This window comes from Pelobates fuscus, chromosome 4 (assembly GCF_036172605.1).
Source record: "Pelobates fuscus isolate aPelFus1 chromosome 4, aPelFus1.pri, whole genome shotgun sequence".
In the NCBI taxonomy this organism is placed as follows: domain Eukaryota; kingdom Metazoa; phylum Chordata; class Amphibia; order Anura; family Pelobatidae; genus Pelobates; species Pelobates fuscus.
The window spans coordinates 127,372,911-127,386,422 of record NC_086320.1 but is presented as its reverse complement, the minus strand read 5'-3'; the positions used below and the strand labels follow the sequence as shown (position 1 = coordinate 127,386,422).

Below are 13,512 nucleotides of genomic sequence, written 5' to 3'. Positions count from 1 at the left end.
AGCACATAACATCAGTGCATATTATAGTGCAAGTGTTTGTTTTAGTTACCCTTCTACCAGCTGGCATTGTTGCCCTTTTCATAAGCTACTGATACCAAATGTCAATCTAAACTTGGCGTTCCTCCTTGCATTATGTGTTCTGAGATTTTAAAATTAAATGTGCTTCAGGTTGCTGAATAGGCTATTTTTCGGAATGGATATTTTATTACTTCACTCCGCACTAGATGATAAAGAAATTAGGCATTTAATATATATTCTTTGATATAATGCAATTATGATACAAAAAAAGATAAATACTATTTCATTACAGATTAACCAATCATATTAGCCAGGTTGTTTCACAGTCATCAAAGACGTATCTGTCTTGCGGTGAGACTCTGTTTGCAGGCCTACCATGCTTTAGACTGTTCCTCTAATGAGGAAGTACTATTTAAAGAGGGCCTGTCACTTTCAGGTGTCTTTGCATATTTTGCAAAGAACCCCAATTGTGATTTGCCACTTGCATGGAATAGTGAGTTTTACTTATCTGAACCTATCATTTGCAGCCATCATCTTGCTGCTTCTGCTCCTCTTGTGCTCCTACCGCTTCATGTGCCAGGAGTCCGCTGCAGTGCTGTACTCTTGCTCAGGCACGCGAGCACAACAATGATGTCTATGGAAGATCCATAAACTGTGATATTTATTTTGTATTTGGGCAGTGGAGTCCCTTTATTATTTTGATGAAAGTTATACCTGGGGGAGTAATATAGTGACTAGTGATGATGCACAGTGGAATTTGCAGTCACTTCTAGTATACTTGCTAAGTGGCAATACTAGTCAATTAATGCAGATGCCAAGTAACCAAAATGGTTATTCACTAATGTGTGGTTTGCTAGTAATTCAAACTGAATTTCAACATCTATTCCAAAAACAAATCTCTAAGTCCATTCTGTTTTCAACTTGGCTATTTTGGGCTTAAAGGAACACTATAGAGACGGGAACACAGACATGTATTCCTGACACTATAGTGCTAAACCTACCATTTAGATGGCTTGCCCCCTAAAAGCAATTAAAACTCACCTTATTTCCAGCGCCGCGCGGGTCCGCCGACACTGGCCCCGCCCCGTTGGTAAAATCATCAGAATTGCCTCTTTTTAGCATCTGCAAGGGTGAGGGTTCAAACACTGCCGGCAAAACTACCGAATTGCGTCCTAACAGAATGAGAACAGTTTCTCCATTCCTGTTAGGGCGCAATTCGGGACTTTGTTCGGATCGGAATTTCATTCGAATTAATGAAACTCTGTTCCTATTCCCACGGTATTAGGGAGCTATCTACCAAAAGGCTGAAAGACTTAAATTGGTCTTTGAGCCAAATTTACAAATACTAAGTAAAGATTACTTAGTATTAGTAAATTCTGACCCTACTCGCTATTCCGCGAGTAAGGGCATGTCTATTAAACAGTGAGCAGTCTGTGGCTGCACATTGTTGTAAAAAAAAAAAAAAACGGCGGGTGGGGGCCATAAATAACAATAATTCCCACGCTGTATAAAATGACTAGCACTCTGGTTACATAGTTAAATAGCTGAAAAGAGACTTGCGTCCATCAAGTTCAGCCTTCCTCACATTTGTTTTTTGCTGTTGATCCAAAAGGCAAAAAAAAAACCCCAGTTTGAAGCACAATTTTGCAACAAGCTAGGACAAGAAATTCCTTCTTGATCCCAGAATGGCAGTCAGATTTATCCTTGAATCAAGCAGTTATTACCCTACATTGAAAGATTGGTTGAATTCCAAGCCAACCAATCAGGGTGTTCTAAGTCAAACTGTAGGGCGTGGGAAGGCTTTATAAGCCAGTCTGCGCCGTGCCCTCGCCGGGAGAAGATGAATTCATATTTTAGCGTCTGGGTTTTTTTTTTTTTTTTCGTCTGACTTTTTTGATTTTTGCGCTCTGTTTTTTTTTTTTTTTTTTTTTTTTTTTTTAACTAGTTCATCGGGTATTTTTTATTTGGTCTTTTTTGAGGCTGAAAAAAGATTTAGAAAAAATTTGGTAAGTTTTATTTTATTTTTTACAGGCACTTATTCTTTTATTCCCCCCTCACTATTTTTAGGATGAGGGGGATAGGTAGGGGTGGGGGCCAGGGAGGAGGACAATAGGTCCCCCCCTATTGTTATTTATGGCCCCCATCCACCGCTCAGGGGTGGGGGCCGGGGGGAGGACCATAGGCCCCCCATTCTCATTTAGGGCCCCCACCCTGTCTCAGGAAGACAGCCACTAGAGACTGGATTAACCCTGCTATGTAAACATAGCAGTTTTTCTGAAACTGCTATGTTTACATCTGAAGGGTTAAAACCTGGGGGACCTGGCACCCAGACCACTTCATTGAGCTATAGTGTCACTTAAATTTTGAACTCTAATTCACCAGCAATTCTCACTTTAAATAATAACCCAGAGATTATTTTCAGAATATTTCAGCATCAGGTAGTGACAATGTTTTACAGTGACAAGCTTTTTCAAGCTGAAAATTCACTGTTTGCCTTGAGAGTAGTTCAGAAAGCTTGTCACTGTAAAGGATAACAATTTGTTACTGGATACTAAGATACTGTGTATGTGTATTAACCTGCTATATAGTATGGTAATATCCAATCAATTTGTAAAATGAACGCTGTTGTGTTTCACAGTAATTTGTAACGACATTCACTTTTCTTATATTGGTGTGTTTTGGTTTGTTGTTTTTTTTTTATGTCCGCAACACATGATTGAAACACACACTGATGTGATAAATGCTTACAGCAGAGGGCACTCTATCTCTACTTGTTTCTATAAACTATACAATTCTAAATGTATTTTGGCTATTTAAAAATAGCCAACACATTCTGCAGCACCATATAGTGAGATAGTTATGAATAGTATATAATCTGTTAAAACGCCATTTTGGTCTTGACTATTTTTTATTCATTTAGAGGGGGAGAGTTCACTTTTGTTACATTATTATACATTATAATGTATTATTGTGAATGTAATGGAAGAATGTAAATATAATAAATATTTTTCTTTCTTTTCTTTTCTATCTTTAAGAGGAGTTAACGTGGTTCCTTTTCTGGAACTCATTGGCCTCCCTGATGTCGTCATAAACATTCTGAAGAATTCTCAAGGAGGGAATGCACTTACAGCTTACGCCTTGTACAAGGTAAATAATAATACTTTTAGAATGTTGATTTGTTTTTATTCTTTTTTTAAGTTGGTGTATTATACTAATAACTGGCCTCCTTTCAAAAATTTTGTATAAGCTTTTCAAATGATTTAAATAGAAACTAGAGTCACCTGAACAATTACAGCATATTGTGTGGCTTTTTGCAGTAAACACTGTCTTTTCAGAGAAAAATGTGTTTACATTACAGGTAGGGATCGACCGATATTGATTTTTTTTAGAGCCGATACCGATATTCTGTGAACTTTCAGGCAGATAGCCAATCTAATTTGCCGATATTCTGTACATTTATCATTTTGGAAAATAAAAACAATTTCTAAAGGTAAATGCACAAAATATACATGCCACTTGTAGTGGATGCAGTGTGTTTAGACAGGGGAGCTGTGTGTGTTTGTGTAGTGTGTGTGTAGTGGATGCAGTGTGTGTGTAGTGGATGCAGTGTGTGTGTAGTGGATGCAGTGTGTGTGTGTGTGTGTGTGTAGTGGATGCAGTGTGTGTGTGTAGTGGATGCAGTGTGTGTGTGTGTGTGTGTGTGTGTGTAGTGGATGCAGTGTGTGTGTGTGTGTAGTGGATGCAGTGTGTGTGTGTAGTGGATGCAGTGTGTGTGTGTAGTGGATGCAGTGTGTGTGTGTGTTGTGGATGCAGTGAGTGTGTGTGTGTGTGTTGTGGATGCAGTGTGTGTGTGTGTTGTGGATGCAGTGTGTGTGTAGTGGATGCAGTGTGTGTGTGTAGTGGATGCAGTGTGTGTGTGTTGTGGATGCAGTGTGTGTGTAGTGGATGCAGTGTGTGTGTGTGTGTGTGTGTGTGTGTGTAGTGGATGGAGTGTGTGTTTGTCTAGTGTGTGTAGTGGATGCAGTGTGTGTGTAGTGGATGCAGTGTGTGTGTGTGTGTGTGTGTGTGTGTAGTGGATGCAGTGTGTGTGTGTAGTGGATGCAGTGTGTGTGTGTGTGTGTGTGTAGTGGATGCAGTGTGTGTGTGTGTGTAGTGGATGCAGTGTGTGTGTGTAGTGGATGCAGTGTGTGTGTTGTGGATGCAGTGTGTGTGTGTGTAGTGGATGCAGTGTGTGTGTGTAGTGGATGCAGTGTGTGTGTTGTGGATGCAGTGTGTGTGTGTGTTGTGGATGCAGTGTGTGTGTGTGTTGTGGATGCAGTGTGTGTGTAGTGGATGCAGTGTGTGTGTGTAGTGGATGCAGTGTGTGTGTGTGTTGTGGATGCAGTGTGTGTGTAGTGGATGCAGTGTGTGTGTGTGTGTGTGTGTGTGTGTAGTGGATGGAGTGTGTGTTTGTCTAGTGTGTGTAGTGGATGCAGTGTGTATTAGTGTAGTGTGTGTGTATATAATGAAAGCAGAGTGTGTGTGTGTGTGTGTGTGTGTGTGTGTGTAAAGTGAATGCTGTATATACTAAATGCAAAGTGTGTGTATATAATGAATGCAGAGTGTGTGTGTATTAATGTAGTGTGTTTATATAATGCAGAGTGTGTGTTTGTATAGTGTGTGTGTATATAATGTAGTGTGCATTATATAAACACACTGCATTATATACACACACTATGCAAACACACTGCATTATATACACACACTACACAAACACACTGCGTTATATACACAGTGTGTTTGTGTAGTGTGTGTATATAATAGTGTGTGTGTGTGTATATAATGCAGTGTGTTTTTGTAGTGTGCATTATATAAACACACTGCATTATTATTATTTATTATTGCCATTTATATAGCGCCAACAGATTCCGTAGCACTTTACTATATAAACACACTACACAAACACTGCATTATATACACAGTGTGTTTGTGTAGTGTGTGTATATAATGCAGTGTGTTTGCATAGTGTGTATATATAATGCAGTGTGTTTGTGTAGTGTGCATTATATAAACACACTACACAAACACACTGCATTATATACACAGTGTGTTTGTGTAGTGTGTGTGTATATAATGCAGTTTGTTTGCATAGTGTGTGTGTATATAATGTGTGTATATATATATATATATAATGCAGTGTGTTTGTGTAGTGTGTGTATATAATGCAGTGTGTTTGCATAGTGTGTGTATATAATGCAGTGTGTTTGCATAGTGTGTGTGTATAATGCAGTGTGTTTGCATAGTGTGTGTGTATAATGCAGTGTGTTTGCATAGTGTGTGTATATAATGCAGTGTGTTTGCATAGTGTGTATATATAATGCAGTGTGTTTGTGTAGTGTGCATTATACAAACACACTGCATGATATACACAGTGTGTTTGTGTAGTGTATGTGTATATAATGCTGTGTGTGTGTGTGTGTGTGTGTGTGTGTGTGTGTGTGTGTGTGTGTGTGTGTGTGTGTGTGGGGGCATTTTTTTATGAAATTTTTTTTTTTTATTTTTATATTTAATTATTATTATTTATTTTTTGTTGTCCCCCCTCCCTGTTTCATACTTGGCCAGGGAGGGGGGGGGGGATATAGCAATCCCTGGTGGTCCAGTGGCATTGGCTGAGCTGTGGGGGGTGGGCAGCAAGCGTTTACTCACCTCCCAGCAGCTCCCAAGTCTTGTGGCCAGCGTGCCGCGCGGAGCGTTGCCATGGTAACCCATGGCAATGCTCTGGCGGCCGCGGGTCTCTCGAGAGTTACACTGGGGAGCTGGAGGAGCTGCTGGGAGGTGAGTAAACGCTTGCTGCCCGCCCCCCAGGACCGCCGGGCTTGTAAAGAGCCTGGTGGTCCTAGGAGGTATTATCGGCAATATCTCTATTGGCCGATACCGATATTGCCGAAAATACCGAATATCGGCCGATTATATCGGTAAAGCCAATAATCGGTCGATCCCTAATTACAGGCTGGAATGCCTCCATTGGCCACTCCTCAGATGGCTACTAGAGATGGTTCCTGGGGCAGTGCTGCACAGTGTGCAGCACTGACATTCAATGTCTCCACCCTCTACATGGACACTGAACTTTCTTCATATAGATACCTTGATTTAATGCATCTCTATGAGGAGGTGCTAATTGGCCAGGGTTGATGATATCAGCCAAGGAGACAGTAGACTGGAATAGTAAGATTTTACTCTATTTAGGGGGAGGGGGGCTAGATAGGGTTTTTAACACTATAAGGTCAGGAATATATACTCACACACACACACACACCTTAATCTGTGGGAAAGCATCTTTGTATTTTTTTTTTTCTGATGGTGGCATATATATATATTTGTGGCATTATCTGAAGAAATTCCAAACTACAGGTATCTATCTGGGAGACCCAGATAAGTGTCAAACAGTTTGTGGGATGGAATTCTTGCAACTCTTGGCACTATTACACTACAGCACACTGTAGTGGCTATGGTGTTTAGATTGTACACTCCGAGCTTGGACTGACCCAGGTTTTATTGCATTATACAGATAATAAGAAAATATGCTGAAACAATGTGATATGCGGTGATAAAAGGATAATTGCATGTGAAGTTTCTGTATTTGCCGTAACCACAATAGTATTATTAAGTAGAAAAACATGCAGTATCCACTTAATCTTAAAGTATGTGCCCTTCATCTGGATAAACCACTTTACAGAAAACAGGCAATCTGTAATATAATTTTATTTTCCATAAATGGCGTGTCATTTGGACAGTTTACCTGTGGATACCTCTAAATAAAATATTTATTTAAATTTCCTGAAAAGCCTTTACTACCGTTATACTTTTAATAATGGTAAGCTAATATACCTGCAAGAAACCCACTTTAGGTCAGGTGACCACCCGCAGCTTAACCCAACCTCATATCCCCACCAAGCGCACGCCACCACTTCCAAAAAATCTAGAGGGGTGTCTATACTCCTTGGAAAGGACCTAACAGTATCCTCCCACAACCAAATTCTTGACCCAGGAGGCAGGTACATCATTTGGCAATGCACACTCAATGATCTCGAATACACACTGGTGAATGTATACGCCCCGAATACCAACCAAAGGAACTTCCTACATAGCGTCTTTACCAAAATAGAGAGCATAAGAAAAGGCACATTACTAATTAGCGGGGACATCAACCACGTACTAGATCCGGGGTTAGACTCCACCAGACCGACAGCTTCACAACACTACAAACTCCTTAAAAACCAAAGCAAAGGCATTAGAAACTTACTGTCTCTATTTGGTCTTCGCGACGTTTGGAGAGCACTCCACCCGACGGACAGAGCATATACACACCACTCTAAAGTACACAATTCATACTCCAGAATTGACAATTGCTTTATGCACGAATCAACCATGAACGGTATAATAGATTGTGACATACTGACGGTTGACTGGTCGGACCACGCACCTGTAACACTAACACTAGCGAACTCTTACGAGTATAAACACAGGAGTCCATGGCGCCTGAACGAGAGCATACTCTCAGACACACAGTACTGCGCAACATTGACAACAGAACTCCAACACTATTTCAACACGAACACCTCGACAAACACGAACGCACACATGGTGTGGCTTGCACATAAAGCCGTAATCAGGGGCTTGCTGATTAGCAGGGCCTCGTATCTTAAAAAGCAACAGGAAAAAGAAGTGACACAACTCCAGCGGCATCTAGACGACCTCCATGCAGAAAACCAGACACGAACCTCAGAGGCGCACAAAATACAAATCACTACACTCCAAAACAAACTCAAGGAGATCCGACTCCACAAATTTGGTCTAATGATGAACAGGGTGAAAGCCCGCACATATGCCCAGGGGAACAGGGCCACCAAACTAGTAGCACACCACCTAAGGGAAAGACAACAACAAACACGAATTGCACACATAGTAAACACGAAAGGACAAAAAGTACATTTGCCCCTAGAGATTTGTGGCGAATTCGCACAATACTATAGCAGACTTTACAATCTCTCGAAAGACCCAAACACACCTCAGCCCACCAATAGTGGCATACAGGCCTACCTATCAGACATACCTCTACCGACGATATCCGATGCCCAAAAACAACTCCTAGACGCCAAGATCACAGAAAGCGAAATAGCAGAATGCATCAATGCCCTGCCAAAAGGGAAAGCACCAGGCCCGGACGGCTTCACCAACGACTATTACAAAACATTCCTGCCCCAGTTGGCCCCACAACTATGTAGGGCATTTAACAGGGCACTTCATACCGGAAGCTTCCCCGCAGAGTATTTAGCGGCCAGAATAATCACCCTCCCGAAACCGGGCAAGCCACCAACACACTGCCAGAATTTCCGCCCTATATCTCTCCTAAACTCAGACACCAAGATATACGCGAAAATTTTGGCCAACCGACTCAAAGACATCCTCCCCACTATAATCTCGGATGACCAAGTAGGCTTTGTACATGGGAGACAGGGATCGGACAACACACGTAAAGTAGTAGACGTTTTACAAGCGATTCACATAGATAAAACCCAAGGACTCATAGTCTCCTTAGACGCGGAGAAAGCCTTCGATCGACTAAATTGGCTATTCTTGGAGGCTACCCTCACTAAATTTGGATTTCCCCCCACATTTCTCAAAGCTATCAAAGCCCTATACAGTGGCCCAAATGCAGCGGTATCGACGTCCGGGTTCCAATCAGAGCCATTTGACATCACTAATGGTACCAGACAAGGCTGCCCCTTATCACCGCTCCTATATGTATTGGCCCTTGAACCACTTGCGGAATCAATCAGACGCAATCCAAACATACATGGTATAAACATAGGAGACAGAGAATACAAGATTAATCTTTTCGCGGACGATGTCCTACTAACACTATCCCAACCGTTGATATCACTCCCGAACCTCCAACACGAACTCCAGCATTATAGTACACAATCATACTATAAACTTAATATCTCCAAGACTCAAGCAATGGGGATAGGAATAGCGAGGGACACACTAGACAGACTGAAATCAGCATTCCACTATGACTGGAGGGAAGACTACCTTATGTTCTTGGGTATCAGACTTACTAAATCGCACAACTCGCTCTTCTCCATGAATTACCAAAAACTTTTCACGGAAATAGAGTCCACACTGAAGAAGTGGGATGGAAAGTATCTATCATGGTTGGGCAGGTGCGCAGCAGTCAAAATGATGATTCTGCCAAAAATACTTTATCTATTCAGATCGCTGCAAATTCAGGTCCCCGCTAGATACCTCAAAGCACTACAGACGACTTTACTCAAGTTTGGGTGGAGAAACAAAAAACCCAGAGTATCCTGGAAACTCCTATCTAGAAAAATAGAGGACGGAGGGTTGGGGTTCCCAGATGTGAAAGAGTACCATAGAGCTACACACTTGGCTAATATCCTGGGATGCCACCAAATGATCCAACCCCCTCAATGGCTATCTCTGGAATCCAGCAGACTAGAAGGGTCCCATTTAACATATCTCCTATGGGCACCCAAAAATAGGAGACCCCACATACCCAAGATGTTGCCGACGACCAGGCTAATGTTGTCCATATGGGACAAAAATAGGCATAGAGTATGCTCGAAACAAAAATGGTCCCCGGCAACCCCCCTGAAAACGCTGCACGCTGTGAACCCTACATTTAATTATAAACTATGGGCAGAACACAACATAACACATGTCCACCAAGTGACCCGAAAGGGATTAGTTCAAAGCTTCCATGACCTACAAACACAATTCCTGATACCAAACAAGGCCCAATTCTCATATATGCAAATGTATCACACCCTGCGCCCAGAGGGCACAGGAACACGGCCAGGACGAGGGGAGACAAAATTGACCCACTTTGAATCTAAATGCTTAGACACTAGACAACAGGGTAAATCTCTGTCTATGTGCTATAACCTACTAATTAGGGAACCACAGCCGCAGCTATGGAAATTTCAAAGAGAATGGAATAGAGATCTGGGGAGAGACCTTACACCTCAGGAATGGAGCTCGGCATTCACAGCCCATAAGGGAATGACCAGCTGTGCGTCACACATTGAAACAGCTAGAAAAGTATTGTACCGGTGGTACCTCACGCCAGATAAATTGGCACGAATGTATACTAACACAGATGGCCTATGCTGGAGATGTGGGGGACCTGATGGGGATATGCTACACATATGGTGGAAGTGCCCGCAGATACAGCCGGTATGGGAATTGGTGGGAGACATTATAACTCAAAGCACGGGCTGGGAGGTGACGCCTTCTATAGAAACATGCCTTCTACACATCCTCCCAACTATCATCCCGAAACACATACGCAAAACGATATACCTCATACACATAGCAACAATGACAATCATAGCAAAATACTGGAGAACGTCAGCAGTTCCAACTGAACTAGAACTAAAGAACCTCGTTTCCACAAACGTGGCCTATGAAAAATTCACAGGAACGCAGGGTCGAAGGAGTTGTATAAGGGCGGACTCATACACCCTTTGGCATACATACTTAGCTGATACCCAATCAGGAAATCAGAACAAAATCCATGAACCCCCTTGACGGGGAAACACACTAAACTCAGAAGACAATAACATAATCAGACGATTACTGGTTGCACAAGACGAGACCCCCAACTGGGAATCACCGATGGCTATGAATAGCCACAGGGACCAGCCCCCATGAAAAAACCATAACCGGAGACATGGGCGTATAAAAATAATAATAGGAAACATAGGATGTAGACAACACTTGTATATAGTTCTTCTTGTTTTCATATTGGGATCTCACATACCGACGACCATACACCACGGGACATTCAGAGATAAAACGCAGAAATACCAAGGTTGGTAACATGGTCCATGGGGTAAGAGGCGTAATTACAGACAAATCAATTGCATAAACAATGTAGTAGGAAAACCTGCAATGTTAAACATGTTCCCTCACCCCCACTGTGTTTTTCTTCATTCTGTATCCCCTGAAATGTTATTGTTGCTGCAAACAGAAAATAAAAACTATTAATTATAAAAAAAATAATGGTAAGCTAAGGCGCTGCACTTTTGGCATATGAAGTCTTGTGGGAACATCACTATAGGGCTGTGTTTAATGACTACAAAATACAGTTTTGTCTTTTTTTTTTTTCTTTGTTCTAATATTTATGAAGCCGCTTATAACCAATCTAATCCTAAGCATCACATTCCTGCTTTCCCTCTAGGGTATGTTTTTCTTTTCTTCAGTTTCAAAACATTTGAAAATGAATAAATATTGAATGAAAGTTATGCAGCCGTCTGTATTTCAAATTCTCTTCTAGGAAGCAAAGGTGGCTGCACATTACTGGATTCTGTGTAGAGGGACAAATGATGACAGGTGTATGAAAATAATGCTTATGTTATCCACTATCTAGTTCCAGTGTTCGTCACATTCGGGATAGTTAATGCATGCCTATAAGCCAGCATACTTTTAGACCAAGTATGGTTAAACTTTAGTGGCATAGCATCTACCTTTTAAGTAGTCACATTAACCAGATCTACCATTCAATCTACAAGCTGCCTTATGTTCATTCTATGCACTGTGAAATATTTTGGTACTATATAATATTTGCCCTTACCTTTAAATTCTCTTATGTGCAAGTACAACCATACTGATATCACTTGTGTCCAGTGTGTAAAAACTTGGATCTACAGTATTTTGAAATTGTTTGTGTGATTAGAAGTGTTTTTTTTTTTGTTTGTTTTTTTTTTAAACGTTTTGGTGTTTCCATTTTCGGCACTTCTGAATTTTTGCCTTTCTTCTTGTCTTTGTTCCGTGCAAAGCTGTATTACCCAGTCCCAGACAGCCATTACTTCTCTCGAGACGTTTAGAGAATTTTAGTAGACCTGATAATCTGCTAAAGGGACTCTTTTTTTTTTTTTTTTTTTAAAACTTCATATCAATGAAGCGGATTTGAGGCTAAAGTCCTGTAGCAAAATCTTACATACTGGTACTCGCACTGTAGGCCAATGATAGATTGAAGGACTTACAGGGGAAACATTACCTTCCTCCTGTGATGAGCATTCCTTATTCCAAGTTCATTATACCCAGTTAAAACACTTTGGTTTCTCGTTACGCTGAAAATTTATTCTGCATAATAATTAAAAGAAGTGAGTTTTATTTACCCTTCTGTGTCATATTACCAGACTCTAGGGGTTATTATAACACAATTTGGTATAGAGTCTATTCATTGTACTGTTTCTACAGAGTTAATCACCAGTAAAATAGTTTTTGTATTTCTTCACTGTCTAGACGGGTAAGCAGGCTTTACAGCTTGATAAAAGCTGCTTACCTTACTGTGCTTAATTTTAGTACATCCCCTACTTGCTAAAAGTAAAATTATTGAAAGTAATGGCTTTCTTCTAAATAATAGGTCACAATGTATTCTGAGTTTTGATAAAGTTTGCATTTTAAAACAATATTTTTATTCTCTATTTTGTTCATTTGTCCAATATTTTAGTGAATTGTGTATAAATCCTGTACTGTCATTCTAAGTTTTTATGTATCAGACTGCTTTATTCATTAACAAACTATTTTTTAAATGAAGTTATGGTAAAAGTGACCCTAAACTAAAAAAGGTATAGGAACTGTTTCATAAGAACAATTCTTTAAGTTGTTAGCAGGATGTGGCATTTATAAAATGTGGTGACTACATTCCAGCTAACTAAAATTTATCTTTTGGTGAAAATTTCCTAATCCTAAAATCGTGTGACCAGTTACAAAATAATGATTGGAATAACATGTGGGGGGGGATTATCAAACAAAACAGGTACTATTTTGGGCTGGAAGTTGACGGACGTTCCAATGGTTTACATTGATGTTATAAATTTAAAGCATGGGTGTCCAACCCGCGGACTGGTTGCCATCTGGCGCTGCCGTGCAGAGAGGGAGGCAGGGAGCACTTTACCTTCTATGCTCCTCCTGCACAGCTTCCTCGCCAGCCGCAGGGATATTACGGCATCACTGCTGGGCGTGAGGGACCTGTACAGGAAGAGCACAAAGGTACTATGCTCCAGCCCAGCAGCAACCACTAGCCACCAGGGAAAGAAGATCCATTCCAGCACTCCCAGAGCAAGGTAGGGAGGCTGGGTGGACCTCTTTAGTACTAGTCTGATTGTATGAATGTGATTGTGTGTGTATGATCTTGTGTGGGTTTGTGATTGTGTGTGTAAGTTTGTGATTATGTGTTTGGGTCTGCGATTATGTGTGTGTGTGTGTATATAATTATGTGTTTGTATGTATGTAAGAAACCACTGTGGTACTCTGCAGATGTGGCCAATATAGTAAAAAACTAAAAGTTAGCATTTAGTAATTATAAAAAAAACCAGAGTGAGGAAGATAGACAGCTCTATAAGATTAGGCAGAAAGAGGCTAAGTAAGTTACAAGAGATTCAAAATCACACACAGAAGAGAAGATAGCACGGTCCGTAAAAA

At 40.9% G+C, this 13,512-nt stretch overlaps 2 protein-coding genes across 3 annotated transcripts in view; one reads left to right on the top strand and one right to left on the bottom strand.

Moving 5' to 3' along the window:
- The window catches only part of RNMT (RNA guanine-7 methyltransferase), a 542,662-nt gene that overhangs the window by 56,372 nt on the left and 472,778 nt on the right, over positions 1 to 13,512 (bottom strand). The window lies entirely within an intron of this gene.
- FAM210A (family with sequence similarity 210 member A) overlaps positions 1 to 13,512 on the top strand; it is a 34,427-nt gene that overhangs the window by 5,974 nt on the left and 14,941 nt on the right. For both annotated transcript variants that reach the window (XM_063450472.1, XM_063450471.1), the window contains exon 3: positions 3,054 to 3,165. In XM_063450472.1, the coding sequence (XP_063306542.1) occupies positions 3,054 to 3,165 (112 nt within the window). The remainder of the gene's footprint in view (positions 1 to 3,053; positions 3,166 to 13,512) is intronic.